At 33.0% G+C, this 27,194-nt stretch overlaps 3 protein-coding genes across 3 annotated transcripts; all 3 read left to right on the top strand.

The window, feature by feature from the left end:
- The first annotated feature begins 985 nt into the window (after positions 1-985).
- LOC128176908 (uncharacterized) lies at positions 986-2,960 on the top strand. Its single transcript, XM_052843431.1, has 3 exons — positions 986-2,381; positions 2,474-2,660; positions 2,920-2,960. The coding sequence occupies exons 1-3, from the start codon at positions 1,107-1,109 to the stop codon at positions 2,958-2,960; spliced, it is 1,503 nt and encodes a 500-aa protein (XP_052699391.1). The 5' UTR covers positions 986-1,106.
- Positions 2,751-8,050, top strand: LOC128178957 (uncharacterized). Its single transcript, XM_052846398.1, has 2 exons — positions 2,751-4,331; positions 4,711-8,050. Exons 1-2 carry the CDS (start codon positions 4,269-4,271, stop codon positions 7,897-7,899), a joined length of 3,252 nt encoding a protein of 1,083 aa, XP_052702358.1. The 5' UTR covers positions 2,751-4,268; the 3' UTR covers positions 7,900-8,050.
- Positions 8,051-11,076: 3,026 nt separating this feature from the next.
- LOC128177527 (uncharacterized) lies at positions 11,077-24,688 on the top strand. The gene is made up of 10 exons (XM_052844252.1): positions 11,077-11,512; positions 12,311-13,806; positions 14,032-14,218; positions 14,321-14,469; positions 14,578-18,111; positions 21,511-21,674; positions 22,029-22,127; positions 22,722-22,833; positions 23,563-23,640; positions 24,500-24,688. The coding sequence occupies exons 1-10, from the start codon at positions 11,119-11,121 to the stop codon at positions 24,608-24,610; spliced, it is 6,324 nt and encodes a 2,107-aa protein (XP_052700212.1). The 5' UTR covers positions 11,077-11,118; the 3' UTR covers positions 24,611-24,688.
- Positions 24,689-27,194: the final 2,506 nt, after the last annotated feature.

The raw sequence follows: 27,194 nt of genomic DNA on the forward strand, positions 1-27,194 counted from the left end.
TCGCTATTAATAGTCATTGTCATACTATCTTTCCTCATTCATCAGAAAATCATTTGAGATGGCTGCAGAGAAAAAAGACAAAGTACCTAATGATAGGGAAATGGAGCTCTATGAGCTGGATATATTTTATCTTGAGAAAAAGGAATCTGTGCAAGCATTTCTGAGTAGACTTCCGAAAACCATAGTAATAAAAGAAATTATTGACACAAAGAAAGGTAAGCCATCTACCGTGCTGTAAATATTTCGATGGTATCTCAAATTGTAAAACTTTGAGTGTGTCTTGGAAAATAAATTGTTTTCCGTAGTTAGATAATTTTTAAAAAAAAAAAAAATTGAATACATCATCGTTTGATATGTGTTGTTGAATTTGTTAAAACCTTTGGTTTTAAAAAGTTAGCCACAATTACATTTAGCCTGCGATCGAAACACATACTCATACTCGGCCCATATATCTGTTGCGCATGTTGTTGTGTGTGGTAGGTCAGAGCTATTTATACATGCACATCCCCCCCCCCCCCCCCAACGAGTTAAGTTAAATAAAGGTTATACTATTTAAGGAATTATAAGTCCATGCAGCATTTCTTACTATTTCTTGTACGACCTCCTCTGCCTCATTTCAGAAAAAAAAAATGCTTATCGAAAAGTAAGCACATAAATTGTTTCCTCACACACATATTAACAATGGAAGGAAATTATAAGAAAAATTGAATGACTACTGTTGAATTGCAAGGTGTATCAACAATATCCACACAATCATATCGTACAGATATATCCTCAGTTTAACTAAAGAGACCGTCATAGGACATAACAATGTTCCTTCATTGGGTAATAATTACGTTTTAAAACACTTTTGTTTCTTACGATGCCATAGTAATGCACGGAATCGTACGCACATTATTTGCACGGATGTGATATGTAAAAGAAAGCGTTAACCATCAAGCGAGCTAAGATATATTACAGAAACAAAAATTTCTTTTTCAGGCAATCTCCCAAAATATTCTAAATACACAAAGAGTTGTTCTTGGATCATCGAGACATCTTTGGGGAACGCGACCTCCACAAACATTTTAGATTATTGGGTTACGAATAGGCCATCAAGAGAAGATATGTCATGGCTGCATATTATGCCTTTGAGAAGACGTTCCTTTCAAGCTCAAAAAACTATTATGGTAGAAGGTAGTGTCAAAGTTTTAGGTGGAAGTATGACTTCTCCTATTGAATTCGTCAAACACTGGGAAGATATAGCAGTCGCTGAGTTTCAACAAGACTCCTCCGTGTTAGTCCTTACAGTTTCGGGCATCGCGATCGAGATCAAGTTATCGCATGACTTTCTTCACCAACACGTTCTAATGCAGTTACAGGATAACGAGACACTCTTTTGTTTTAATGTGAAATTTAGTCCAAAATTATTTATAAATCCATACACCAGAAAACAAAGGATACCTTGCAGAGAAACAAGATATCCCAAATTTGGTTTGTTAACGAGTTTTTGTGTACAGTTTAAAAATGAAAGTCCTATAGCATCCAGATTGCTGTGGTACCTAAGATTCGTTGATTTTACCATTGTTCATGCTCATTTGAAAATCAGTGATCAACTCCAGGAAATGGATTTGAAAATTAACAATTTTGATATTGCTTATGCTTGGAGGTCTCTCTGTTGTCAGGGATATAAGCTAATCGACCAATTAAGCACACGTGTTGTGAACGAAATCATACAAGAGAATTGTAGATATTCTGACGTGTTCACCACGATGGCGGAAACTGTTGCCGGAAAACCATTTTTTCATTTCAAGGAGGAAATGCAAGGTGCAATCAAACTGACAGAAAGGGTTGAATTTACCAATAAAGTTCCCCAGAACTATACAATGGTTCGAAGAGCTGTACTTACGCCGTCCAGACTAATTTTACTGTCTAAGGAACCAGTATATTATAATAGAATTTTACGCCAGTACAATGCTGATTATTTCATACGAATAGTTTATAGAGACGAAGACTTTGACAAAGTATGTGGTTTAAAATCCAGCAGACCTCATTTAATGTTGGAGGACATGAAACAGCATTTTGTTAATGGTTTTACAATTCATGACCGTCATTACGATTTTCTCGGATGTTCAAACAGCCAACTTCGAGAACACAGCTTTTGGTTTTTCAGTTCGTATGATGGAATCACAGCTGAATTCATCAGACAAAGCTCTGGTGATCTATCCAAGGAACGATGTGTTGCATCTTACGTGTCACGATTTGGCCTTTGCTTTTCTTCTTCTTGGAATACACTAAGTATTGAAGAGCACCAAGAAGTTCGTTTTGAAAAAGATGTAACAAGAAACGGATACTGTTTCACAGATGGCATTGGAAAAATTTCCAAAAGTCTTGCAGGAAAGGTTGATTATTTTAAACAATTTTTCTAAAGATAACAAAACCACTTTAAATCCATATATATATTGTTGGATAATTTCTGTTAGTTTTATTTTAGGTTGCCAAAAGTATGGGTTTAAATACTGTTCCTTCAGCTTTTCAAATACGTTTCGGTGGATGTAAAGGAGTAATTGCTATAGATCCATCGTTAGGAGAGGATAGAGAAATACTTGTTATACGGGAAAGTATGAAAAAGTTTGATTCAAACTCGAGAAGTCTGGAGGTACTGCAAAAGTCGCGGCCAGGTAGACAATTTTTATTTCTTCCAACTTTATTTTGGCTTATTGATAGTGATATTTCTTCTAATTAATTAATTGCTTACGGGATGTAAAAGATTCCACTTTATTTGTATCTCTTATAGTAGTGTTTTAGTACTATTGCTGTATCAAATGTATATCATAAAAGTAACATTAAAATATACTTTCATTACAAAATCGCTCCTTTGGTTAAACATTTTATCACTTTCGGAAAATAAAATCAGCTATATATTTTGTTCTATTTCAGGGACACTATCATTTTCATCGAACATTTTCTTCAGAAATTAAATTAAAACACAACGTTTTGCTCAAATTTGTCCTTTTTAAGAACTAGTGGTCAAATTTCAAGCAAACATAAAAACATCCTTAGTTGAAGGAAATTTAAAATTCTAATTTGAATTTTTTTTCTATATTTCGTTCATACTAGAATGTTCAAAACCTAGATGGACATTTATATATTTAAATGTAAAAATGAGAGAGGGGAAAGTTTCGTGAAAATTACAATATTCGACTACAAAGTGAAAGTGTTTATTTATGTCTGTTTTTATGAAATAAATCTGCGTTATTCTTACCTTTTTCTTATAAAAATACACAACATGAACATGTATAGTTAAACCGAAAAGAAAAGTGAGAGAAGTACATGTACCACTAGACCTGCACGGATCCAGATAGTAATCGGAGGTCTCATACCTCCGTCCCCACCCAGGGAAACAATTTCTTGATCCGCGTTTATCTATCTATCAAACAAAGGCTGCATCTGGCAACCTGCAAAGAGTATTTCGGAGTTTTGCAAGCTCGGCGCTGGAAATTGCAACCATATTAGTATTAAGACATGGGCAAACATAAATGACTAAATATTTTAAGGGGTGCAATACAATATATCGATAATAAAAACTGGAAAGACATGAGATGAATTGGGTTTACACTAGAGATGCTATAATTTTGTTTGTTTGCCCCACGTCATGCACTTTACGCGGCAAGATAAGGATGTAAAACAAGTTACATTGCATGATGCAAACAATTCGAATATATTCGATGTAAGCAAAATCTTTAAGTCCAATACATGAAATCATAACTGTTAATGGTTTTAAAAAGTAACGAATTGTAAGAATAAACTAGTAATTGACTTTTTAAATTTGGATTTAATAGCCATAATCAACGTGCCACTAAATGTTCAGCTAAACACAGATTTATTGCATTAGATATTGTAATTTAATGCGCAATGCATGATGACTCATAATCAAATTTTTTATATTGGAATTTGAAGAAGTAAATGGAATTTGACATATGTAATGGATCGCAAAAAGATGGAAATTCGGTAGCGAATTTTTATTTCTTTTTTTGAGGGGGTTATATGTAGGAAACATGCAAGTTATCATAATGCCTAACTAATTGATGAAATTATTGTTATCTCCTCTCCAACAACCCAGGCATAATGGCATTTAGAGACATACACAAAACGCATGTACATATTGTATAAAAGTTATTAAAGCGATTTTCTTTATTTCAGTGCAACTTCACCTAAACCGACAGGTCATAACACTGCTTTCAGGTCTTAAAATTCGCAACGATTTTTTTCAAGAACTACAAGAGAAAATGTTATTTGAATTGTCAGATATGCTTCTTGATAATGATGTAGCCTTTGTGAATCTCAGAGAGGTAAGTCCACATAAAAACGATCTGAGAAATGAATATGATTAGTAGATTGAGCTAGATCTTTTTCATTACAATCTTACATTGATCTATACGCCATATTTTATTTTTGAAAACTGTGACTCTGAGAATATTTAATGAAGATGCTTGTTTTTTTATTTTATCTTGAATTAGACGATGAAATAAATCCTTTTATATTCTGATTTACAAATACATGTAGTCAAATCTTTGCATAGTCTGTTTTCGATGTTATAGATCCTGTCGAAAGAGAGATGTCAAAAATTTGTGTATTTTGATGAGATGATCTAGTGTTTCTAATTAGCAAATTTACAGTCGATAATTATTATCTCTTTTTATATAATACCATGCATTTTACATGTTTTAGCTTTCAATCGGAATCGATTTTGAAAATCTGCACCAAAAGGGGGTTAGTTTTGTTTGCGAGCCCTTCTTCAGATCTCTACTTACGTGTATTTTCCATCGAAAGCTTAAAGATTTGAAAAACAGAACACGAATTCAAATACCACTTAGAAAAGGTCGGTATATGATGGGCACCTCAGATGAAACTAAATCACTGGCATATGGACAAGTGTTTATACAGTATTCCGCAGAACCGCACCATCCTATGATAAGCGTCAAAACTGTTCTGGGTAAAGTAGTAGTCACAAAAAATCCTTGTTTTCATCCAGGAGATCTTCGTATACTTGAAGCAGTGGATATCCCCGGACTTAGACATATGGTTGACTGTATTGTTTTCCCTCAGCGTGGTTCTCGGCCACATCCAAATGAAATGTCCGGTTCTGATCTTGATGGAGATGAATATTTTGTTTGCTGGGATGAGCGACTTCACTCGATTGAAAACCAAAATCCAATGGATTTTCCAAAAGCTAAAAAGAAAAGTCTCGAATCAGATATAACGGTACCAGACATAGTTGAGTTTGTTGCAAATTACATACAAAATGACAACTTAGGAATCATTGCAAATACCCACTTGGCCCTAGCAGATTATGAACCAGACGGAATATTTTCAAGTTCATGTATTGAATTGGCAAAAATGCATTCTGATGCCGTAGACTTTCCAAAGACTGGAAATGCACCGTCATTACAAAATTTCAAGTCTCCAGAAAAGTATCCAGATTTTATGATGAAAAGAGATAAGCTACAATACACGTCTTCAGAAATAATCGGAAAACTTTATCGTCAGTGTCGATTTTTACTCCCAAAAGCTCAAAATCAAGCTTTCAAAAATGATTTTGGTGAATGTGATATTCCTTTTCTTCCTTTGTCACAAAGAGATATTGAAAATGCTATTTTACAAAGGAATGTTTACAACGAGAGTATCCTACAAATAATGAATGCTTATGGCATTGAAAATGAGGCTGAAGCGTGTACAGGATTAGTCGAGTCAGCAAGGAGCAAAAGAGGTTGTTTAAAAGACGAAGCTTATAACGTTGAAAAGGCTATTCGGTCTCAGATATCAGTTTTATTTGAACGAACTAAAACAGAGTTTTTCAAAGAATTTGGAGTAGAAAACTTATCTGTATTAGAGAGTATATCAATTTCTAGAAAAGCGTTAGCATGGTACACGGTAACGTATGAGGATCGTTTTAGAACATCCAAACAATTACTAAGTTTCCCTTGGGTTGTGGCTGATGTTATATGTCAGATGAAACTGAAACTCCTTCAAACTAATGCCTTTGACAAAATAGATCAAAGTCTTCAAACGAAGATAAAGTCTTCTGAATCAGATCAAAAACGGACTGTCAGAACAATAAAGAAACTTCGTCGTGTGATTCAGACCAACATTCCTAAAACAAAAAAATATAAATATTTGTTTGAACATGAAGTGGTTTCAACTAATTGCTGCAATGAATTCCTCGGAGTAGAACGAGAAGATCTCAAGATATTTATTCGATATATGGAACGTCATCAGGATCATTCGTTTGATTTCGAACATGACTTAATTAAAAAGGGGGTACTATGCTTTCTTATCAAAATATCTTCAAATGAAAAGGTATTCGTATCTTTTGTTACAGACGAAAGAATAAAACAACTGTGTGGAACACTCAATGATTTCCTTCACAAGTCTCATGAATTAAGATATGTTGCGCAAACTCTTTTTGAGAACTTACGAGAGACTGCTGATGATAGAAGACCAATAGATATTAATGAATGGATCTTTACACTTATGCTTTTAGAAGAATCAGCAAAACAACACGTAGACCTTAACAGGTTAAGTTTGGGTATTTTTTCAAAACTTTTGATATGTTGTTTAAGAAACGCAAGGGGATTTGTCGAAAATTGTGTACGGTCGTTATGCCTACCCAAACCCTTAAAACAACGGTTATTGAGAAATAAAAAGAATATAGTACATATGTGTTTACAAAAATACGTAGAAATCGCCGAGTCTTTAAATGTTGTTTCTCTAAGTCATGCACAAGGTTTTGAGCATGAAACATCCGAATCTTTTCTTCTCCCAACCGAGTCTTGGAGTACAATTGAGTATGCTTCAATTTATGCCCGTTTTAAGATGATGAAAATATCCGGCGCCGATGTTTATTTCCATAACGTATCGTTCGGAAAGCAGCAGGGTTTACAAATGGAGGCAGTGGGAACAGTGAGCCAACTAAGTCGTCTTGGTAAGATTGTTTATGACTTATCAGAAAAATCAAAGAGCTTACAATCAGCAAGAAATGGTCGTTTATCAATAAATGGAACATTTTCCATTTTATTTGAAGGGGCTTCAGACAGCTTCGACATTTTAAATTTAGATATATATCACGGCCCGTGTCAAGGAAAACACAGCAATGTTGCTAAATATATTCCACAACTTATGGATCCCAACTGCAGTGGCTCATATGGTAGAGATGCCTTCCATGACATGTTTATGTCCCAGTGGCGAATAGTCCAGAGTGAATATGATTCCATTTTTCATGGTGATTTGTGCATTGTACATGCATTAGGATATTTTTATATCATGGATATCCAGCATTCTGCCTTATCAATTTCTGCCTTAAATCAATATTTGAGTTCGTATCAAGAACGATTAGAAAATCAACGCTCAAGAACTAAAGTACCGTATTCCTTTTCCTTTTTACCAATAAATAGTAATTTGGAAAATATTACAGAAATCCTTTCTGAACATTTTCTAAAAGTAGAAACAGAGAAAAGAGTTAAGGTCCGTCTTGGAAAATTAGGAATGTGTGATCTTGATGAAAATCAAAGTTTTCTTCAATGGAATGCACCTGAAATAAAATGGTTTATTGGTCAAATAATTTGCAAACGCAAAAAACGTTTCAGAAACAGAACCAGTGTCAGATGTAAAATGCAGTCGTACAGGAATTTAAACCAAAAGGCAATACAAAGAATGGAAGGATATGAGCACTTCGTGGATCGCATATCTAATGGGTCTCTCTGTGAAAAAGATGGCAATGTATATATTATTAAAGATAACAATGTGAAATACATTCGAGAAAAGGAAATAACAGTCTATTCGAATATAAACTTAAATTTTGAAAACGAAACGTGGCGGTCAATTCGGGTTGAAATGTCACAATTCGTGAATATGAGGTAGATTCCTTTGGCAGTCAGTATGCAAAACGTATCTCTGAAAGGACTGAGTTAGCAATCATACCACCAAACCCCGACACCAAATCGACAGATGACGAGATCAAAAATTATGTAGACTGTCTTTGGGATATTGCTTTGTACTTTGGAAATGTTATAGATAGTTAAGTTTTCTTATCATATAAAGACATTTATGAGCAATTTCCGTTTAAAGAACATTTAAGAGACGTGAAATACATTGTTTATTAGAAATACATTGTTTATTAGATTTATGGTATTGAGGAGGTATGGGCCACCTTGATATTAAGGCAAAAAATAAACAATAAAAGTAATATAAATTTAATAATTTTTCATTCCTTTTCAAGTATTCCTAAAAAGATAGTGCTGTTAAATTGTTTACTTTTTAATAAATTTTAAAAGTACATGAAAATTTATACAATTATCTTTTAAACAATACGGTTATTACATATTTATATAGTATGATGTACTCTCACCCATTGGCATTTCAAAATATCTCATTCCATCTCAATGTTGTGTTTACTAGTATCTCGATTTATTGATGATGAAAAAATTTTGACGCATCATTTATAGCTATTTTAATTTCATTTTATAGCTGCAGAATCGTATCTTTACGGGAAATTTGACAGACCGTAGAGTTACAGTTATATCTTTACAAAAACTGCGTATTTATGTTGTACAGGGTTTGTCGACATAATAAAGTAATTCAAAAAATATTCTGTTAATATTTTCATGCCAAAAAAATTCCTGAGGGATTTAACTAATGATTCACCATTTAATATGCCTCAGAGGTTTTCCTTACCACCTAACCGACCTCGGACATTAAGTATATCAAATTTATGTAAGGATCAAGAATCGCCATTTTTACTTGTAAACAAACTACTCCATTTCATTTTCCATGATTGATGAGGATTCTTAAAAATATTTAGTGTCAATTAAAGTAATGACATATCAAGTAAAATGTCTCAGAAATGCAAAGGTATTGAAATTTTTACTAAAACTATTCCTAAATAAGGTTTATAAGTCCAAAAACCCTACGCAACCTTTTGTGCGCAATACAAATGTAGATATACAGATTCAATTATATATCGTCTTTGTTTTTAATGTATATTTTAGTGTTTATGATACCCATTGACAGGTTAATTGTTTTTCCTAGGGAGAAACATTTATCCTACGTAATTTAAGCGAATCCCTAAAGGAAATCCATTTGCTATAGGAAATTAAGTTTCGACTCGAGGATTTTAATATATGGTCGGCAAATTTAATATCCTTTAGGAAATTTACAAATTACAAATACAATTTCGACAGAAAATACTTTAGACCGATAGGATCTAGATAATGTTTGTGTGATATTTATAAAGTACTCTTAGATATTCTAACAGATAGGAAAAACTTTTTACTTCCTTAGCAATTATTATTATTTCTGTGATTGTATAAAAAGTGAATAATTTAACTGTCATGAGAAAAACTGCCAAGATTGCACTGGAAAATTATCCGGAACAGTATTCTTATTTTCCATTTTACTGTAACTGATTAAAATCTAAGCTTGAATCTAGTAGAATCACCATCAACAAAGTGAATAGCAGATAATTGTGTAAGATCCAACTATGTATAATGTATACATGTAGAAATAAGATAAATTGAGATCAAAATGTTGTTAATGTGTCAAAATGAAATAAATGACTTTAATACCAGTTTGTTAGTTGTTGACGATTTGATCCTTAATTTGGTAATGTTTGCAATCTTTAATTGAAAAGAAGACCCTTATTTTTTTTTTTTTTTTGGATCCAACCGGTTATTACTGCTGGAAACGGGAATCGGAAGAATTTCATCTAATATCATTTTACAATTAAAATAAATTATAGGATGAAAATTTATTCTTAAAAAGTATTATCAAGTACATATTATTTTTTACATGCAATTACAAAAGATTATTTAGTATGACTATTAGGACGCAATATTGTTGATCATCGGAACATGTAGGCGCGCGGGTTCGAAACAAAGGATACAAATGGTGTGATACATTCGTAATTTTCTCTTAAATGAACATAAATGTATCAGTCCTAGAGTTAGAATTCAAAAAAAATTATTGAACAAACTACTCTGAACACTCTGTTTACTGCACTTTGTCGGTAAAAATGAAATTTTATGAAAAACTTTATAATTTAAGATTTGTTCAGATGTGGCATTGGGATTTTGAAACATCTTTAGACTTAAGTCAAAATTTCAATTGATTATTAAATTATAATTTGCCATAAAGTTATGCTTAAAATTTGTTATTATCAACATAATGTAGAGACAATTTAAAAGCATTTCATTTTTAATCATATGATTACCAGACAATAGGACAGTGTACAAAGTTTAAATTAAGTCTAAGATTGCTTCATAATCCTTGGGCGTGATGTCATCTACGAATACTTTTAACACCTGAACCAATTTGTTTATACTCACTTTATTTTTTATTTTATCCAAAGAAAATCCACTGAAAAGTTCTTGTATAGTCAAATTTTACAAATAAAAAAAGGGTTAAATATCACAAAAAGTCAAATTCAATAAAGTCAAATTCAATACATCGTTATTAACGATATTTAAAAATTCATTAAATTTCATCGTAAAAAGAATTACTTAATTTCATAATATCTTGAAGTGTATACCATCTAATTTTTTATAGCAATCCATATAAAGAAGAACCTATGGTATATGTGTCACCACCCACTATAGTCAAATGATCCGGTGATTTTTTATGTATGTTTTAAATGCTTTGATTAATTGTTTATTTAAACAATACCTGATGAATATAAAATGATTTTAAAAATTTAATACACAGTGATTGTTCTATGAATTTAATACAGATACACGAAAACACCTATATTTAAATGACGGACAAATATACATTGTAGGGCAACCGCTACAATTTACTAACTATAAAGGCAGAGTGACAATTTCAATGAAACTTAGTTTGTTAAGATTATAAACCTGATTAAACACGATTTCGATTTATTGATATACCCTGAAACATGACCGGACGGTTCAAACACAATGTATTGCTCTCAAAGCAAACCGGAAAACCCCAATCTACGTCTGTTCTACTTTCGGTTTTGTTATACTTTCTAAGTATAGCATACATTTTTTAAAAATCGTGCACTTTGACAACGGGTGTACATACAATGTTTGTCAAATATATGTTTTGACTTAATTGAAATAAAAAATGGCGACAGGTACGGATTTACATAAAAGTGAAATCCTGTATCAAAGAGAAGAGCATGCGTGTCCTTCGGAAAATGAGGAAAGGAAACCAAGGTCGGAGAACAGTACATCAAATTCAGTAAGCAGAGACGAAAATCAAACAAACGATGAAAACCGAACAGCTGATTCAGCGGCAGTGGATAATGACAAACAAAATCATGACGCTGGAACAATGGACGGAAGAGGAACCACTGAATCAAAAGCAGGTGGAAAGGATTCAAAACAAAAACAATCGCGAAAGAAAAAGGAAGAATACACCATCACTTTCTTCTACCTACAGAATGTGGATTCGGCCCGTGATGTATTGATGACAAACATCCCGGCTGGCATTAAGATAGTAAATGAAGAGAGAATAGGTAATGTAAATGTAACATTTCAAACAAATTATCAAAGTTACTCAACGTACATGTAAAGACAAGGTACAGATATCCGGGCCTAATATTTAATGTGTATGAACACGTTTTCAGAAAATGTTATAATTACAGACTAAATAAATACACTGAGGCATTAATATTGAATTTAACCGTATTTATAAGGGTATTGATGCATATTTATAATAATCTAGTAAATAGTATACGTTTTTAAATCAATTTCCGCAACAATTTGTTAACGGAATCTTTAGTAATCTGGGAATGACCCAGGCTATTAGGGTAAACATTGTATTCCACCGCTCAGTAACCTTACACCGAAATCGAAGTACTCAGTATTTGGAGTGTTACAAAGAGTAAGATTACCATGTAATCTTTTAATATACCGGTATCAGATTTAAACTTACAATGGCCAACTGACATGCTATACATTCTACGTTCTCTTTTAACGTGGAACTTCATTTTTGTGCGAATTGTTTCATCGGTTTCTAAGTCAACATCCATTTTAGTGCACCGTAGAGATAGCCTGTATAAATATAAAATATATATAACAGCTGAAAACAATACAATGTAATATTTCCTCAAAAGAATAAAGTATCAAATACACTGGGCGAACATTAACTTTAAGTTATCAGAACGATCTGGCAAATTCATAAGATGTAATTTTATATCAATTGTTGGCATGTAAAATAACTTACATGTATTTCAAAGCTTGTTATATGGTGCTCCTTATACCTCATGCAGCAATGTAATAAATGAAATCTTAATTTCTTCTTATTTTTTAAGAAAATGACAGCGAACATTCATATGCAGAGTACTCTAAAATTTACAGAGTGAAAATTGTGTCCGAGGAACAAATGAAGAGCAGACAATTTGAGTCTTTTATGTATAATCTTTGGTTGTCAAAAAGACCGGAAAACGAAAATTATTGCTACATTGTTATTAGGAATAAAGATACGCGTCGAAATGACTCAAGAAAACCTGTTTCAACAATACAAGATGTCAAATTCTACGGCGGTGCCCTGTTATCACCAGTAAAATTTTCAGAGCATTGGTCCATGACAGCAAACGAAATAGAAGCCGTTTTTGAAAATGACAAAGGAGTTTTGACAATTCAGAGTGTGGTCCATGACAAGGAGAATCAAGAAGCCGTGGAAATTTCCTACAGCTCCATGCATGATACAATCGTTGTATATCCAGATAATCAATCCACTATCTTAATTATCAATGTAAAATCCAATCCAAAGATCTTCAATAGGAAGAAAATAAATGAAAATAGAACAGATGAAGTTAGAAATGTGAGCATTTCTGGTACAACCCGAGAAGAGTTCGGTAGATCCAATAGTTTTTATATCAAATGGCCAAGTAATATATTCGATGATTTGAAAAATAAATCGAAAAATCAAGTAGGATGGGAGGCCATTTCCCGATTTAAAAGGCTGGGGTTCAACGTCGTCTATGCTGATGTTACTGTGATACCTTATTTAAAGAGGGCAATGACATTTTCATTTGAAGATTTTGACACGGAATATGCCTGGAATTGCTTTTGTTCTCACGGGTTCAAAGTCACCGATCACTTAAACGGGGAGAATGTGTCATTTCTAAGAAGATTCAAGGGGAAGCTGACTCCAGATATGCTACATCGTATCACAGCAAAGACAAATGATCGTCCTTTTATTCCCTTTGCCAGTCTCATTTCTAAACAGATTGAAAAAAACGAAATTATCGTAAAAGAGGAAGATGACATGCCTCCTGGCTACTCAAATATTCGTCGAATGGTCTTGACACCAACAAAACATGTATTTTATCCAAAAGAACCAATCGTTCAAAATCGTATCATTCGACAATATGCAGAAGAATATTTTATTAGAATAGTTTTCCGCGATGAGGATTATGAAAAAGTGAGTGCAATTGCACCTAACTCCCTTGATTCAGTTATAGGCGCAATGAAACAATTTTTGTGCGCTGGATTTCGAATCCTTACGCGTCATTATGAGTTTTTAGGATGTTCTAACAGTCAACTTCGAGAACATGGCTTTTGGTTTTTTTGTCCAAACGATGATACAAACGCACAGATGATTCGTGATAACTGTGGTGACATTTCACGGGAGACTTGTGTTGCGTCGTACGTTTCACGCTTTGGTCTTTGTTTTTCCGCATCACGTGACACGGTCAAAGTTGGTATGCAGGACGGAGAATTAGTACATCAAGATGACATCGATAGAAATAACTACTGTTTTTCCGATGGTATTGGTAAACTATCCCCTTGTCTGGCTAATAAGGTATTTGTATAAATATTTATTGTTGAGATAATGATATTATTTAATCTTTAATAGAAATAAATCGATATTGATATTTACTAAATGTAGACATGTCATTGCAAATGTTTTAATATTTGACAAACATTAATTGCAGATAAATTGTTACGTGATATCAATGTCAATGATTTAGATTTTCAGTTTTGATTTCATAAGTTAAGGTATTATAAATGTAAATCGTTCAAATAGGTTACTAAAGCTCTTGGTTACAAAGTGAAGCCCTCTGCATTTCAAATTCGATATGGAGGGTGCAAAGGGGTTGTTTCACAAGATCCAGAACTTGGTGAGGAGAAAGACGTCCTTGTAATTCGTAAGAGCATGAAGAAATTCAATTCGGAGTCGAAAAATCTCGAGATTCTTCAAGTAACAAAACCAGGTATGAACATTTCAGAATAGGTTCTGAAGTATTATGTATTATTTAAAGAAATCATTTTAATTTAAAATGTGTAATGTAAATACGAATTGTACCATTCATTAGGGAGACTTCACTTAAACAGACAAGCAATCACACTTTTATCTGGACTTGGTGTCGCCGATAAAGTATTCTTATCACTTCAAGAAAAGATGTTGTTTAGTTTGGCAGACACGATGGTCTATGACAAGGAGGCTATTAAAGTTCTATCTGCGGTGTGTATTCATAACTATATGTAATCTTAATTCAGTTGGTTATTTTAAAATTCTTTTTGAAATGTTTTCCTTCATGTTTTATCATAATGAATATTACTTTCTTTACAGTTGTCAATTCATATTCGGTTTAAACAACTTCAAAAAAGTGGAATTGTGTTTGTTAAAGAGCCATTCTTTAGATCCATGTTAATTACGATATATAAATGCCAAATTCGGGATTTGATGCGACGTGCGCGGATTCAATTATCATGGGAAAAGGGGCGCATTATGATGGGTACATTAGATGATACAGGAACATTAGAATACGGTCAGGTTTTTGTGCAGTATTCACAAATTCCAGGAACGGAACAGGAAGACTCAATTGTTCTTAAGGGACCGGTTGTGGCTACGAAAAACCCATGTTTTCATCCTGGGGATTTGCGAAAATATGAAGCTGTAGATGTTTCTGCCTTACATCACATGTTTGATTGCATTGTATTTCCCCAGAAAGGTAAACGACCTCATCCCAATGAAATGTCAGGATCTGATCTTGATGGTGACATGTATTTTGTAAGTTGGGACGACCATTTTTACAATGTCATTGAAAATCAAGAACCAATGGATTTCCCAAAAGCTACAAAAAAGTACTTAGATCGTAAAGTCAATGTAGATGACATAATTGATTTTGTAGGAGAGTATATAAAAAATGACAACTTGGGTATTATCGCAAACGCACATGTAGTGCATGCTGATAAGAAAGACATTTTTACGGAAGCTTGCAAGTTGTTAGCGAGAATGCATTCTGATGCAGTAGATTTTCCCAAAACTGGGCAGCCAGCAAAAATGTTAAAAGAGCTTAAAGTAGATACCTATCCAGATTTTATGCAGAAGACAGATAAACCACAGTATTTGTCGAAAAAGGTTCTTGGGAAATTGTTCAAGCAGTGCAGAGCTCTTGAACAAGCACAAACTCGTCAGAAAGACCATACCAAAATTATTAGAAGTATTATTCCAGATAGTGATCTGCTTTTGACTGACTGGCAAAAGTATGAAGACGATGCCGTTGTTGCAAGAAATACTTACAATGAAAAGGTTCGACAACTTCTGCTCCTGTATGGAATAGAAAATGAAACTGAAGCTATTTCTGGAATAATTCGAAGACTAAATCCTCAGCGAGGATGCCTAAAAAATGAAAAATATGAAATAGAACAGATAGTAAAGGCGAAAATGTCTGTTATTTGTAAACGAACTAGAGAACGCTTTTTTCAAGACTTTGGAGGTGAAACAAACATTGATTTTGACTCTTGTGGTAGTGAAATACTACGGAAGGCTTCAGCATGGTATGCTGTGACTTATCGTCGAGACTTTGATAACCCTGAACCTTTAATAAGCTTTCCTTGGGTTATAGCTGATGTGATAGGCTTGCTGAAAGAGGATAAAAGGGAAAAGAGGGAGCAATTGCCGCCACAGGACCTAACAGAGGAAGATGAAACCGACATTGACAATCTATTTGAAATAGGATCGTCAATTGTACGTCGATATTTCTCTACTAAAAATCTAAGGCATGAAACTCTACAACGACTAAAATTTTTGAGAGATACTGTTTTTCGTGTTCTTGTTCCTGTTAAGGGAGCATCTTTCTTTCCAACTGGACTATTTATGACAGGGTTAATGAGAGAAAATGAAAACAGTTTAGATATTCATATTAGTACGAACAAGAAAAAATATGCAGCTACTTTAAAGTTCATTCAAAATTTGTTTCAAAGAAACAAGGATTTCATTCCTGAAGGTGGCTCCAGTCCTAGATACAAAACTTTTATAAAAAACACCACATGTTTTGTTAGATTTTTGAGGGACGTTAATGGTTTACGTCGATCGATTTTTTTCTCAACTTTTGTGCGAGAGAACAAAGAGATTGCTCCAGTAATTATGTTTCTTTTGGACTGGGGAAGGCGAACATCTATTACTTCGGGATCAAGACAATTTTTTGATGAAATTACTTTTTCGATGATCATTATTGGATGTATACTGAGCATGAAGAATCTCGAGAAAGATTTAAAATGTTCTTTACCTGAAACACTGCAAGAAAGTGCTACTGGTTTAGACTTCGGTGAAGTTGTAGAGATTGACAATATTTCAAGAAGCAATCAAAAGATTTTGGCAAAAATTGTAATGTATTTTTTCAGAGAGTACAGAGCAACACTAGCTGACAATATAAGTGAAGGAATGATCAAATTTATTTCTGACCCATCTCAGAAGAAGTCAAATTTTAACATTCTCAAAAAGCCATTGAATCAAAGTAATACAACGGCGTTGCTAAATGAAATGCTTTGTGGTTATCAAGAAATAGCTGAGAGAAATACGATTGATAACTTCTTTGGAGATGTTGATCTTGTTGAGAATCATCTCGTTTTAAATCTTCCACTTGATACTTGGGATTCTGTTCTGTTTGCAGAAGCATACACTGAAAGAAGACTTTCTAAGGAAACGGGTGCAATAGTTAGAATCCGGAGAGCCAACTTTAGAGAAACTAAGGGGGTGATATTAGAAGCTTGGGGTAATTCTGAGCAGCTCTTGAAGGTCAACAAATCGTTACAAGACCTTGGAGACAAATCATCCAAGTTCGTAACAACCTATTCCAGAGACAAGGCGTTCGTTGAAGGAGCTTATGTGACTATATTTGAAGGTTCTAGATCGACAGATGATATGCTGGATTTTAAACCCTACACTGGATTGATTCAAGAGCATCATAAGCACCGAGAAGCTGTACATCTTCCATACTTGCGAGGCGTCGTTCGAAATTTTGAGCCTTCAATAGAACATGTGGACGACAATGACCCCGACTGTCAGATATTTCAACAAGTTTTCCTACAGCAGATTAACGTTGTTAGAGAAAACTATGATGATACATTTCATGGCATTCTTCGCTTTGTGATGACGTTTGGCAATGTGTATATTGTTGACGTCGATAAACTCAGTATGCCCATAAAAGATATGCAAGAAAAATTGCATCGCAAACAGTTTATTGAAAGAAAAGAATATCACTCACTAAATAAAAAATCCCGAGGAAGAGGAGGAAGACATCAGAGAGGTAGAAGTTACACTAGTCTACGTAATAATCTCAGTGTAGGTTCGAGGGGGCGAAGAATCAGCAGCTCATTCATACCATCCGAATGTAACCCTCAAAGGGTAAAGGAGTTCTTGGAAAAATTTGGATTTCAAGAAGACGGGAAAGAAAATAAGTACCACGTCAGCCTCCAGACTGGTGAAGCTGACTTCGGTAAACCGCACACGGGTTCGTGTGTTCTAGATAAAGACATGAATTTCATCGAGTTCCGTCTTGCAGATTTAAAATGGCTAGCCGGAGACGTCATACGACTGAAGTCCGATGAAAAAAAGATACCTTTGGATGTCCGTTGCAAACTACAGTCCAGAAGAATCCTCGACATTGAAAGTATAAGGCAAATGAGTGACTTAAAAGGAATTCTTGACGACAGCTGTTATCTGATGGAAAAACGAGGCGACATTCTTTGCATTTCTCCTCATTTCAAAGACAGGGTTACACTTGTGCGTGAAAAACAAGTGAATTCTTATTCATATCCATGCACAGATTCATCTGACGAAGGCAGTGTTTGGCACGATATGAAAATTGATGTGGCAACGGTAAAAGAACATTCTGAATACAATCGCATCACGGGCACGTTTTCAGACACTGTTTGTCGCACAGAAGTCACAATGATGCCAAAGTTCCCTGATCTAAATTCTAGTGATGAAGATTTGATCAAATACGCAAGAAGAACCTGGAATCTTGCATTGTTTCTTGGTAGCCAATTTGACTGAAATTGTTTCTTAATTAATACCCATGTATGTAAATAGAATTAAGTGTTATCGCTTACATTTATTTAAGTTGATTGTTGATGATCATCAAAAGAGCTTGTTAAACTATTTGCTTTACCATTTTGTTTGGCAATGCAATGAAGCCCATTAATATATTTTAAGAATTTTGTACTGATGATAAAGAAAATCGTTTTGGAAGTTTTTATATTCTTTCCAAAGAATTACTAATTTGATATTGTATAGAACAGCGTAATATTACAGGAATAAATGATTTTGCAGTGCTATATACATGTAGCTACTAATTTCAAATGCCATTAACATTATATGGTAAAGATGCATGTTTGTTTTCTGAATTAGAGGCTAGATTATGCATTCTTTACCAGATGAATTTTGTCGTGAATCTTGCGTATAAAATTATACAATGTACTTAATTTATTAAACGTTATACCGGTAGTTAATTCAATAATGTGGAATATCATGTATCAGTATATCAATTGTGTGCAAATAAAGACAAGCAGGTTTATTTGTGTGAAAATATTATTATATGATTATTACTGATTGCAGGGTCATTTTCGTCTTTCTTCACATGAAAAAAAAGTTTGCCCCGTCTTAAATTCGTCCAGAAACACAGTTGTGTTAAAAAGGAGACCGTTTGAGACAGTTAATTACCCGCTGACAACGAGGGCGAAACGGGCAAAAAGAAAACGGGGCGAATATTACTCTGTATACAGTATTATTTAACAACGAAATATAACTTACTTTCAATTTCTTAGATTATAAATTGAATTTTTTCTCCTTGGATAATTCACGTTTTGAATTTTTTCTTTTTTTCGTACGATCAATTTGGCTGTATTATTTTGGATTTTTTTTTTTTATTCTTTCGGGTGTAGATTGTTTCAAGAGAGAATTTCGTCTATCACATTACGTGTAGTTTATGAGACGATGATTTTTCACCATCAAACTGTAGACGCATTATGATTAATTTTTCTAAACTCAAAGGTACCTGTATAAACAATGCAAATTATGAATTATTAGATTGAGGGGTTTTGTGGTGTTTTGCTGTTGTGTTGTTGTTGGGTTTTTGTCATCTTCGCTAGCCAAGGGAGTTCGGTCCACTTTGCTCCCGTTTATGGGTAGAGCAAAGTGGACCGAAAACCCTTGACTAGCAAAGATGGGTTTTTGTATTTTTATTTTCTTTTATTTATTTTTTTTTAGTTATTTATTTATTAATTTTTTATTTTTTTTGGTGTTTTGGTTTTTTTTTTAAATTTGTTTTGATTTGCGTTTTTGTTTTTATTGATATTAATTTTTACTTGTAAATATTAATGGGTTTTTTCCTTCAGTGAATATGACTTAATATTTGATAGTTGAACTTATTGATCTCACTCTTAGTATATGTACATATTCACAAATGATTAAATAAAGTGTTAAAGTGTTTAATTATTTAATCCAATGCCAGCTGAATCAATAATTACCCTGCATATTTTAAGAATATATGTTTTTACTCTCTCTCTCTCTCTCTCTCTCTCTCTCTCTCTCTCTCTCTCTCTCTCTCTCTCTCTCTCTCTCTCTCTCTAGATCTCATTCAATGAATTTAAAAAATACCCATATGTATATATGTATTCTACCAAAAGGCATGGTTTGTCACATTCTATTGGGCACTATACGATTTTGAAATTCGAAGAGAAGTGCCTTTGACTGGGACGGTTAGTAAGTGAGGGATAAAAATTGCGTGTTTTGTTACTCTATAAAGACAATGCCGAAATTTTTCCATCTTTACCTTTCCATTGCGATTTGCTAAAATTTTAATATTATAGATGAATATAGTAAGATTGTGAAAAGAAATGGTATTAAACCAATATCGAAAATTGCTTCTCTTTTTAGTACAAAGCGGAAAAAGAACAGAATTGAAAGCCTGAATTTACAAATAGTTTAAAACATATTTCGATCAAGATTGTAAATTATCGCGTCAGCATATCTCATGAATGGAAACCAACAGCAATGTCTTGCAAGCAGTAGTGTTATTCTCAAACACATGTCTATTAAACTGAAGGACACTCGAATACTTTATCCGATAGATCTATCATTTGACTGACATTTGGAATAAATATTGACCTCAGAGATAGATGCTGATCGGAATAAATTACAGAAATTTGAGTAACATATAATATATAATATGTATTATGTATACATACAAGACATTAATTAAACGGTCCTTTAAGTAATCTCTTCATAAGTTTACTCAAAACTGTTCACAATTCTAATTGTTATAACTTGCAAACAATTCTTTACACAGATCCAATCATTTTCAAGTGTAGATCCGATCAATTTTAACTGTATTTAATAATATTGGTAACTTTGAAAAAAGAGATTTTTCAATTCAATTCAATTTACTAATTATTGACAAAAACCACATGTTGCGCAAGTCATACCGTGACATACAATATACAAATATATTTAGTATATAGATTTTATTTGTAATTATATGTGGGGTTTGTTTTTTTGTTTTTTGTTGGTTTTTTTTTTGGGGGGGGGGGGGGTTAAAATTCGGTGGGAAGCATTTGACGGAGGGTGACGATCCGATAGATGGGTCGGGATCGGCGTTCTCAAAAATTCTTTTTGTTCGCCACGTTGATTACTTCCCCCTTTTGAACACCGGCTAGTTGGCAGCACGAAGAAAGGTAGGTACATTTATTTACTTCTGTGAATTTTAATTTTCAATACAAGTTAGCTTTAAAATAAACACTTGTTTGTGCTATTTCTGATGTACTAAACGGCGGTAAATCGTATAATTGTAAAGAACTCGCAAAATGCAGATATATGTAAATAGGCCTAATATACAAATTGGCTTACGTGGCGTCTAAAACCACGAAAAATAAATTAGATTGTTAAACCAATCCGTTAATCTCAATATTGATTTGTTTCTTTTTTTTGTTTGGCTGGAGCGATATTTTATGGTAGACGTTTCATTTATTTAGAGTGAACAGTTAAATTGGTGTTGTTGTTATTCCCATGCTGTGTGAAACAGCTGTTCCATTGTTTTACCTGTAAAAAAGTATATCCTTAACATAAATGATAAAATATATTGAATAAGAATTATCATTCATACTATCCATATCATTTACTTCAGTATTATCCTAGTTCATGATTACAGATAATCGATGATAGCAATACATTAAACAGTCCAACAGATACATGTACATGTACCAATTTTGGTCATTTCAGATGAAACTGTTGGTTTTAGCAGTTCTGATCAGCTTTGCTGGTTACAGTTTGTCTGAGGAGGAGAATGTTGCCAGACTACTAGCATCAAAAAATGTACTTAACCAGTATTTAGTGGAAGGCAGGGATTTAACTGTTCAATATACTATTTTCAATATTGGTGGCAGGTAAGTTTATATGTATGGGTTATTGACCTCAATATTGAACAATCCAGTCTTTTTCTGATTTGAACTTACATGTTCATCAAATGAATTAAACTATATTGTTTTAATGATTCTTTTAATCATAATGTACATGCAATGTAATTTTATGAAATATATAGTAATGGATAGAATTTTCATTTTTTAAGAGATAAATTGTTGTTACATGTAATATGCAGCCTAGGGGAGTTTTAAATCTGAATAATATATCAGTAACTTAATAAGATGTACACCTGTTTCTGAAGAACTTCCTGTAAACTGTAAACAGATTAACCCAAGGCCATTGTAAGTAAGATTTTATTTGATTTTTTTTTCTTGCAGTGCTGCTCTTGATGTCAATTTGAAAGAGGAAAGTTTCCCTGAGCAAGATTTTGAAGTTGTGAAAGGAAACTTGAATGTTAAATGGGAGAGAATAGCACCGTATCCTTTGAAACAATTTTTCCAAAGAAAAATCACATTTGATTATCAATATTATTTTGTACTTTCACTGCATTGGTCAAGTATCTGTCTGCGACTAGGGTAATAAATTGGATAAAAATGAGAGGCAATTTGAAAATCATTCTATGAACCGTGGATATGAAAATAACAATGTTAATAACACTGGTCTGAACTTTATAAAAACTGTACAATATTCGTGTGGGCATCTGCATTTTAAATCAAATGCCCCACAAATTAGGTTGCCAGCTCTGAATTGTATTCAATCAAACCTTACTATTTTAGTAACTTGACATGACCAAAAAAAAAATCGAGATATCGGAGGATTTAATATTTTGAGAGTAGATTGCATAAATAACAGTTATTAGAACTTCCAAATTCATTTAGATACGACCATGGTTATTAATATTTTGAAGTTGAAGTATGAACTTTATCTTGCATTTTGTAAGTGAGTAACTGCTAAAGCTTCCATCCTGTATTGAGAAAATTTGGATTTCAAATGAAAATTAAGATGAAAAAGAATTGCCAGATTTCAGAGTAATGTAAAGTCTTGGATTATATACCTTAATGAAGTATCAGTGGCACGAATGTGTCCCACGTGGTGGTTCTCCGTCCATTGCAGTTTGGATACTTCAACTTTACAGCTGCTGAAGTTTCCTACAAACCCTCCGAAAATGCTGCCTCAGCTGTGGTATGTTCATTATAATTGGATCTTGATCTAATGTAGTTAAAGTGTCAAAATGTATGCTATAATGTTCAAAATTAAGTCTAATTTAAAATCACTCGTAAATCCACTTTTCTAATATACACCTAACAAGATGACAACATTATGTACATGGTCATCTCGTTATGACATTTAAATATGAATAAGCAAACTTCTAGCCAATCAAACTCAAGCTTCTATATGTAAGTCTCAAGATAATTCTTAAACTTCTCTCTTGCAACTCTTGTGCTGTCTAGACCATTTTTTCTGCTAAAATTGTATATCAGTCCATTTTAGTCACCAATGTTTTATGAATTCATATTCAATAATTCATACAACAAAAACTACCATTGAAACTTTCCTGGATAGCATATATTTAACCACGAGTCTGTTTACTATGCCTCTAACTTAAGGCATGTAGATTAATATTTGTGAAAGAAACACCTGTCCGAAATACCATCAAATATTTCAGCTGTAGCGAATAATAAGCTGATTGATAGGTTGCTCTGAGAGGACCTTGTTCAGGATGTTGTTACATTTTGTAAATTATTTTCCATCTAGAGAGAAGCAGCTTTACAATTCTTATTTTAACTAGATTGAAAAATAGCTATTGTATGCATACTTGTTACTTGAGTAATTTATTTTGTCTGCTATTTCTAAAAATGAAATGTATGAAATGAAATGATATTAAAGAAAATTTGAAATGTATTTGTTCAGGTTGGATTTACCAGTGCCCCAGGTGAGGGAGGAATTGTTGGCAGCAAAGACTTTGACAGAAAATTCTCTCCTCATGTTGTAAGTACACGCAGTAATGCATCTTTTGCTGTGATAATAAATACAATGTTACAATTAAGGTATCCAATCCATAAAAACTGTATTTTAGATAATTTTGGCAGTTTATTTAAAAAAAAAACAATTTTAGATAATCATAAAGAAATTGAATTGTTATTATTTTGCACTGGATGAAATTTTATGAATATGGAAGAGTTATTTCTCCTTGTCTATTTATGTCATTTACCTTTACTTTATGTTACATATTGTATTTACATATGTATAAATGGGATATACATATTAAACATTTCTTTGCACATGATGATACAATGTAGCTGTTAAATTTATTTATCTGGTTTTGTTAATATTGTAGGAATTTATCTTTATTAATTTTGAGGGTAACCAAAATTATTTTTCCTTAATAACATACAAAGCAAACTAAATATAGCAGAAATCAAATATTTTGAAAATATCTCAAAAAAATCTTAAAGCTTCATAATCTTATCTGACAAAGGTATTAAAGACTGTTCTTTTTTAAATGGAATTTGTCACCCCTTTTTTCCTTGGCATTAAATATATAATAACAAATAGGGTATGGACAAGGGGTTTAAGTAAAATATAATACTTACAACATGTGTACTGAAGATTCCTATTTAAGGGCGAGGAATTAATATCTGCATAAAATCACAAGAAGTGCATACCACAAATTCAAAAATCTCACTTTTATTTTACATGAAACTATGATAAAAATTTGGCATTTACGATTTCATGTTCTGGCGATTTGATTGATATTGGCTGAATCACGGAATTAAGTACTCGTGTAAAATACGGAATTTACAGTAAATGATGGAGACAGAATTTTTAATACCCACTTTTATTTCAGCTGGACTGGCTGGTATTCGCTATCATGACCCTGCCATCTCTCACCATTCCATTCCTGCTGTTCTACAGGAGCAAAAGCAGATACGACACACCTAAGCCGAAAAAGAACTAAAAACAATTTGTGTATTTAGTTTTTTACAAATTATAATTTTTTTTTTTTTTATAATAAAAGTATTTTGGAAAAAAGCAATGTCTACAAGTATTTTTTTTGTAATTTCCTATCAATTGAAATATGCTCAAAATCAAGGTACGAGTTGTCTTTCTTTTTATTTTGTGTAGATAATTTTTTTAAAAAAAATAATTTTGTGTAATATTGAATAAATTATTTGATAAGTAAAGACATTTCTGTGAGACAGTATAAATTAATCAATATCTGTGAGGCTCTAGTGAGGTTGTAATGTGGAGTGAATGTTTTTTTTTTAAATAAATGTTGACCAACACAAGGACATGGTTTGTCATTCATACAATATTGTGAAACTAAGGATTCTCTATATTTTAGTAAAAAAAAAGAAAACTAACAGAGTCTAAGAAAATTGTAAAAGTGTACAAATTAGGTTAATCTAGTTTATTTTCAAGATGAGGTACATACCATTTTAACGAAAAATTTTTATGAATAAAAATCTCAAAAAGAAAGAAATACATTAGAAATTCCATTAACTTCATAATTTAATGTACTATATATTTGAATTTATGACAATCATGATTTACACTAAAAAGGACTATGTACGGTATGGTAAAATATTTGCCCCCGATTTCAACCAATTTTTAAATAACTTATCGTATAAAAATAAAATCTTCACAAATCAATGTATAGAGGATGCCTATAACTTCCATAATGATTATAGTCATCATTGCTCATTCACTGTGTATTTGTTTTGCCTCGGACTAGAATGTCGCGACGTCATTGGATGAAACGCGTCACGTGGCTGCCTTACAAATTTCTTTAAAAGGCAAGCGTCAAAATTTATAGCGCAACATGGCGGACGTAACGTTATTTGAGCTGATTTTCTACACAAACGTTTGTTAACATATCAAACTTTAGGTCTTCGACAAAACAAAACACTTATTAGGTTTGTTACTGACTGTTTAAAGAAATTTGTGGGGTCGGTAAAGTCCATAGAAGGCGAGGCTCCGCCTCGCCTTCTATGGACTTTACCGACCCCACAAATTTCTTTAAACAGTCAGTAACAAACCTAATAAGTAATACTATGACGTCATCTAAATGGCCCAAATCCCGGAAATTTGCAAACAAATGAAAATATTCTCATTTTTGCTATATATTTTGCATTCGGAAGTATAGAGCGCAGGTCTGCTCAAGTGCGATTTTAACATATGTTTTTCTTCAGATAGTTATACACATTATACTAAAATATGGTACTTGAGCAAGCCTGCGCTCGATGTTTCCTGGTCAAAAAACCATCGGAAAACACCCATATTTCGCTACAAAACATCAATTTATCAAAATAATGCAATCTTGATGACGTCATTTCTACATTATGACGTCACTGTGGTGATAACCTTTTACACCTTTATTTCCAATATGATTTTTACTATCTTTCACCTTATTTTTAAAGCTCTTTCTAAAACTTTGATTTTGGGGGCAAAAAATGCATAAAACCGCACATAGTCCTTTTAGTTCATTCTTCAATAATTTATTATCAAATTGACTCAATCGAAATAATTATTAGTGTGCAGTGTTGAAGGGGTTCCATAATGTGCCTTCCTTTACTGGCGTCAACCTTTGATCTAATACTTGATCTTCCACTTAATCAAATATGAATAGGTCAAAGGGTATCGTCAAGGTAAACGTTAAATACAGAGATACATGTATGGTAACCCATGAATTGGACAATGTTTTCTCTGTTTTTCATACATAGCTATTTTTCTCACGACAAGCACTTTAAATAATAAACAGCTACATACTGAATCCATAGACTATTTTTCAAATCGGTTTCAGAAATAATCTCTGGTTTTGAACAAAAAAAGGAATTGCATATACTATCTAAAGTTGATTACATATAACTAAATGATTCCATATTTTTTAAGTCCATATTTAAATGCAGTACACTAAAACTCCGAACTTTCTTACTTTCTCGAACCTATGGGAGAAATGTTTATGATTTCGTTCTCAAAATAAAATCCTGCATCCAAAATCGAAATTTTTGAAGAGAGCAATACGGAAATACCATAAAACGTGAAACCCAACCATAGTCAGCGCGCAGAGAAAATATTCCAACCAATGGAATTGTTACCTGTTACGTTAAAGTATTGTCAAATTATTTTTAAATTTGTCGTATAATATTTAATATAAACCAGTCTGCAGTATCACTGTTTGGTGTGTGTGTGTGTGGTTGTTAATGCGTTATCGTAAACATTTTGAAAGCAACTGGTCGCAATACAAGTAAAGTCAATGTAATCAAATTGTCGACGAAAATCCACCAAAATGTTTTCCGTGCTGCATGGTTTAAAGAACTGCGCGATGAAAAAGAAATGTAGTTGTTTATAATGATTAACAAAGTACAGGGGCCGAGGAGAAGCGAACTCAAATCATTTGCAAACTAAATTACCCCTAAAGTTTTCTTCTACTGGTGAAATCCATAATCCTCATTCGGACAAGAAGTGTGGACTCTTACGATAGACTTTCATTGTAAGCAGTTGGAGTGAAAATACACGAATCCCACGGGGAAAGCGGCCAA

This window comes from Crassostrea angulata, chromosome 3 (genome assembly GCF_025612915.1).
Source record: "Crassostrea angulata isolate pt1a10 chromosome 3, ASM2561291v2, whole genome shotgun sequence".
Classification (NCBI taxonomy): Eukaryota; Metazoa; Mollusca; class Bivalvia; order Ostreida; family Ostreidae; genus Magallana; species Magallana angulata.

Bases quoted from the DNA above. Each gene is read 5' to 3' on its own strand.
- LOC128176908 (XM_052843431.1), top strand. From the start codon at position 1,107: ATGTCATGGCTGCATATTATGCCTTTGAGAAGACGTTCCTTTCAAGCT. The intron at 2,382-2,473 runs GTTGATTATTTT...GTTTTATTTTAG, and splicing joins CCAAAAGTCTTGCAGGAAAG to GTTGCCAAAAGTATGGGTTT. The intron at 2,661-2,919 runs GTAGACAATTTT...GTTCTATTTCAG, and splicing joins ACTGCAAAAGTCGCGGCCAG to GGACACTATCATTTTCATCG.
- LOC128178957 (XM_052846398.1), top strand. From the start codon at position 4,269: ATGTTATTTGAATTGTCAGATATGCTTCTTGATAATGATGTAGCCTTT. The intron at 4,332-4,710 runs GTAAGTCCACAT...TACATGTTTTAG, and splicing joins CCTTTGTGAATCTCAGAGAG to CTTTCAATCGGAATCGATTT.
- LOC128177527 (XM_052844252.1), top strand. From the start codon at position 11,119: ATGGCGACAGGTACGGATTTACATAAAAGTGAAATCCTGTATCAAAGA. The intron at 11,513-12,310 runs GTAATGTAAATG...TTATTTTTTAAG, and splicing joins AGTAAATGAAGAGAGAATAG to AAAATGACAGCGAACATTCA. The intron at 14,219-14,320 runs GTATGAACATTT...ACCATTCATTAG, and splicing joins TCTTCAAGTAACAAAACCAG to GGAGACTTCACTTAAACAGA.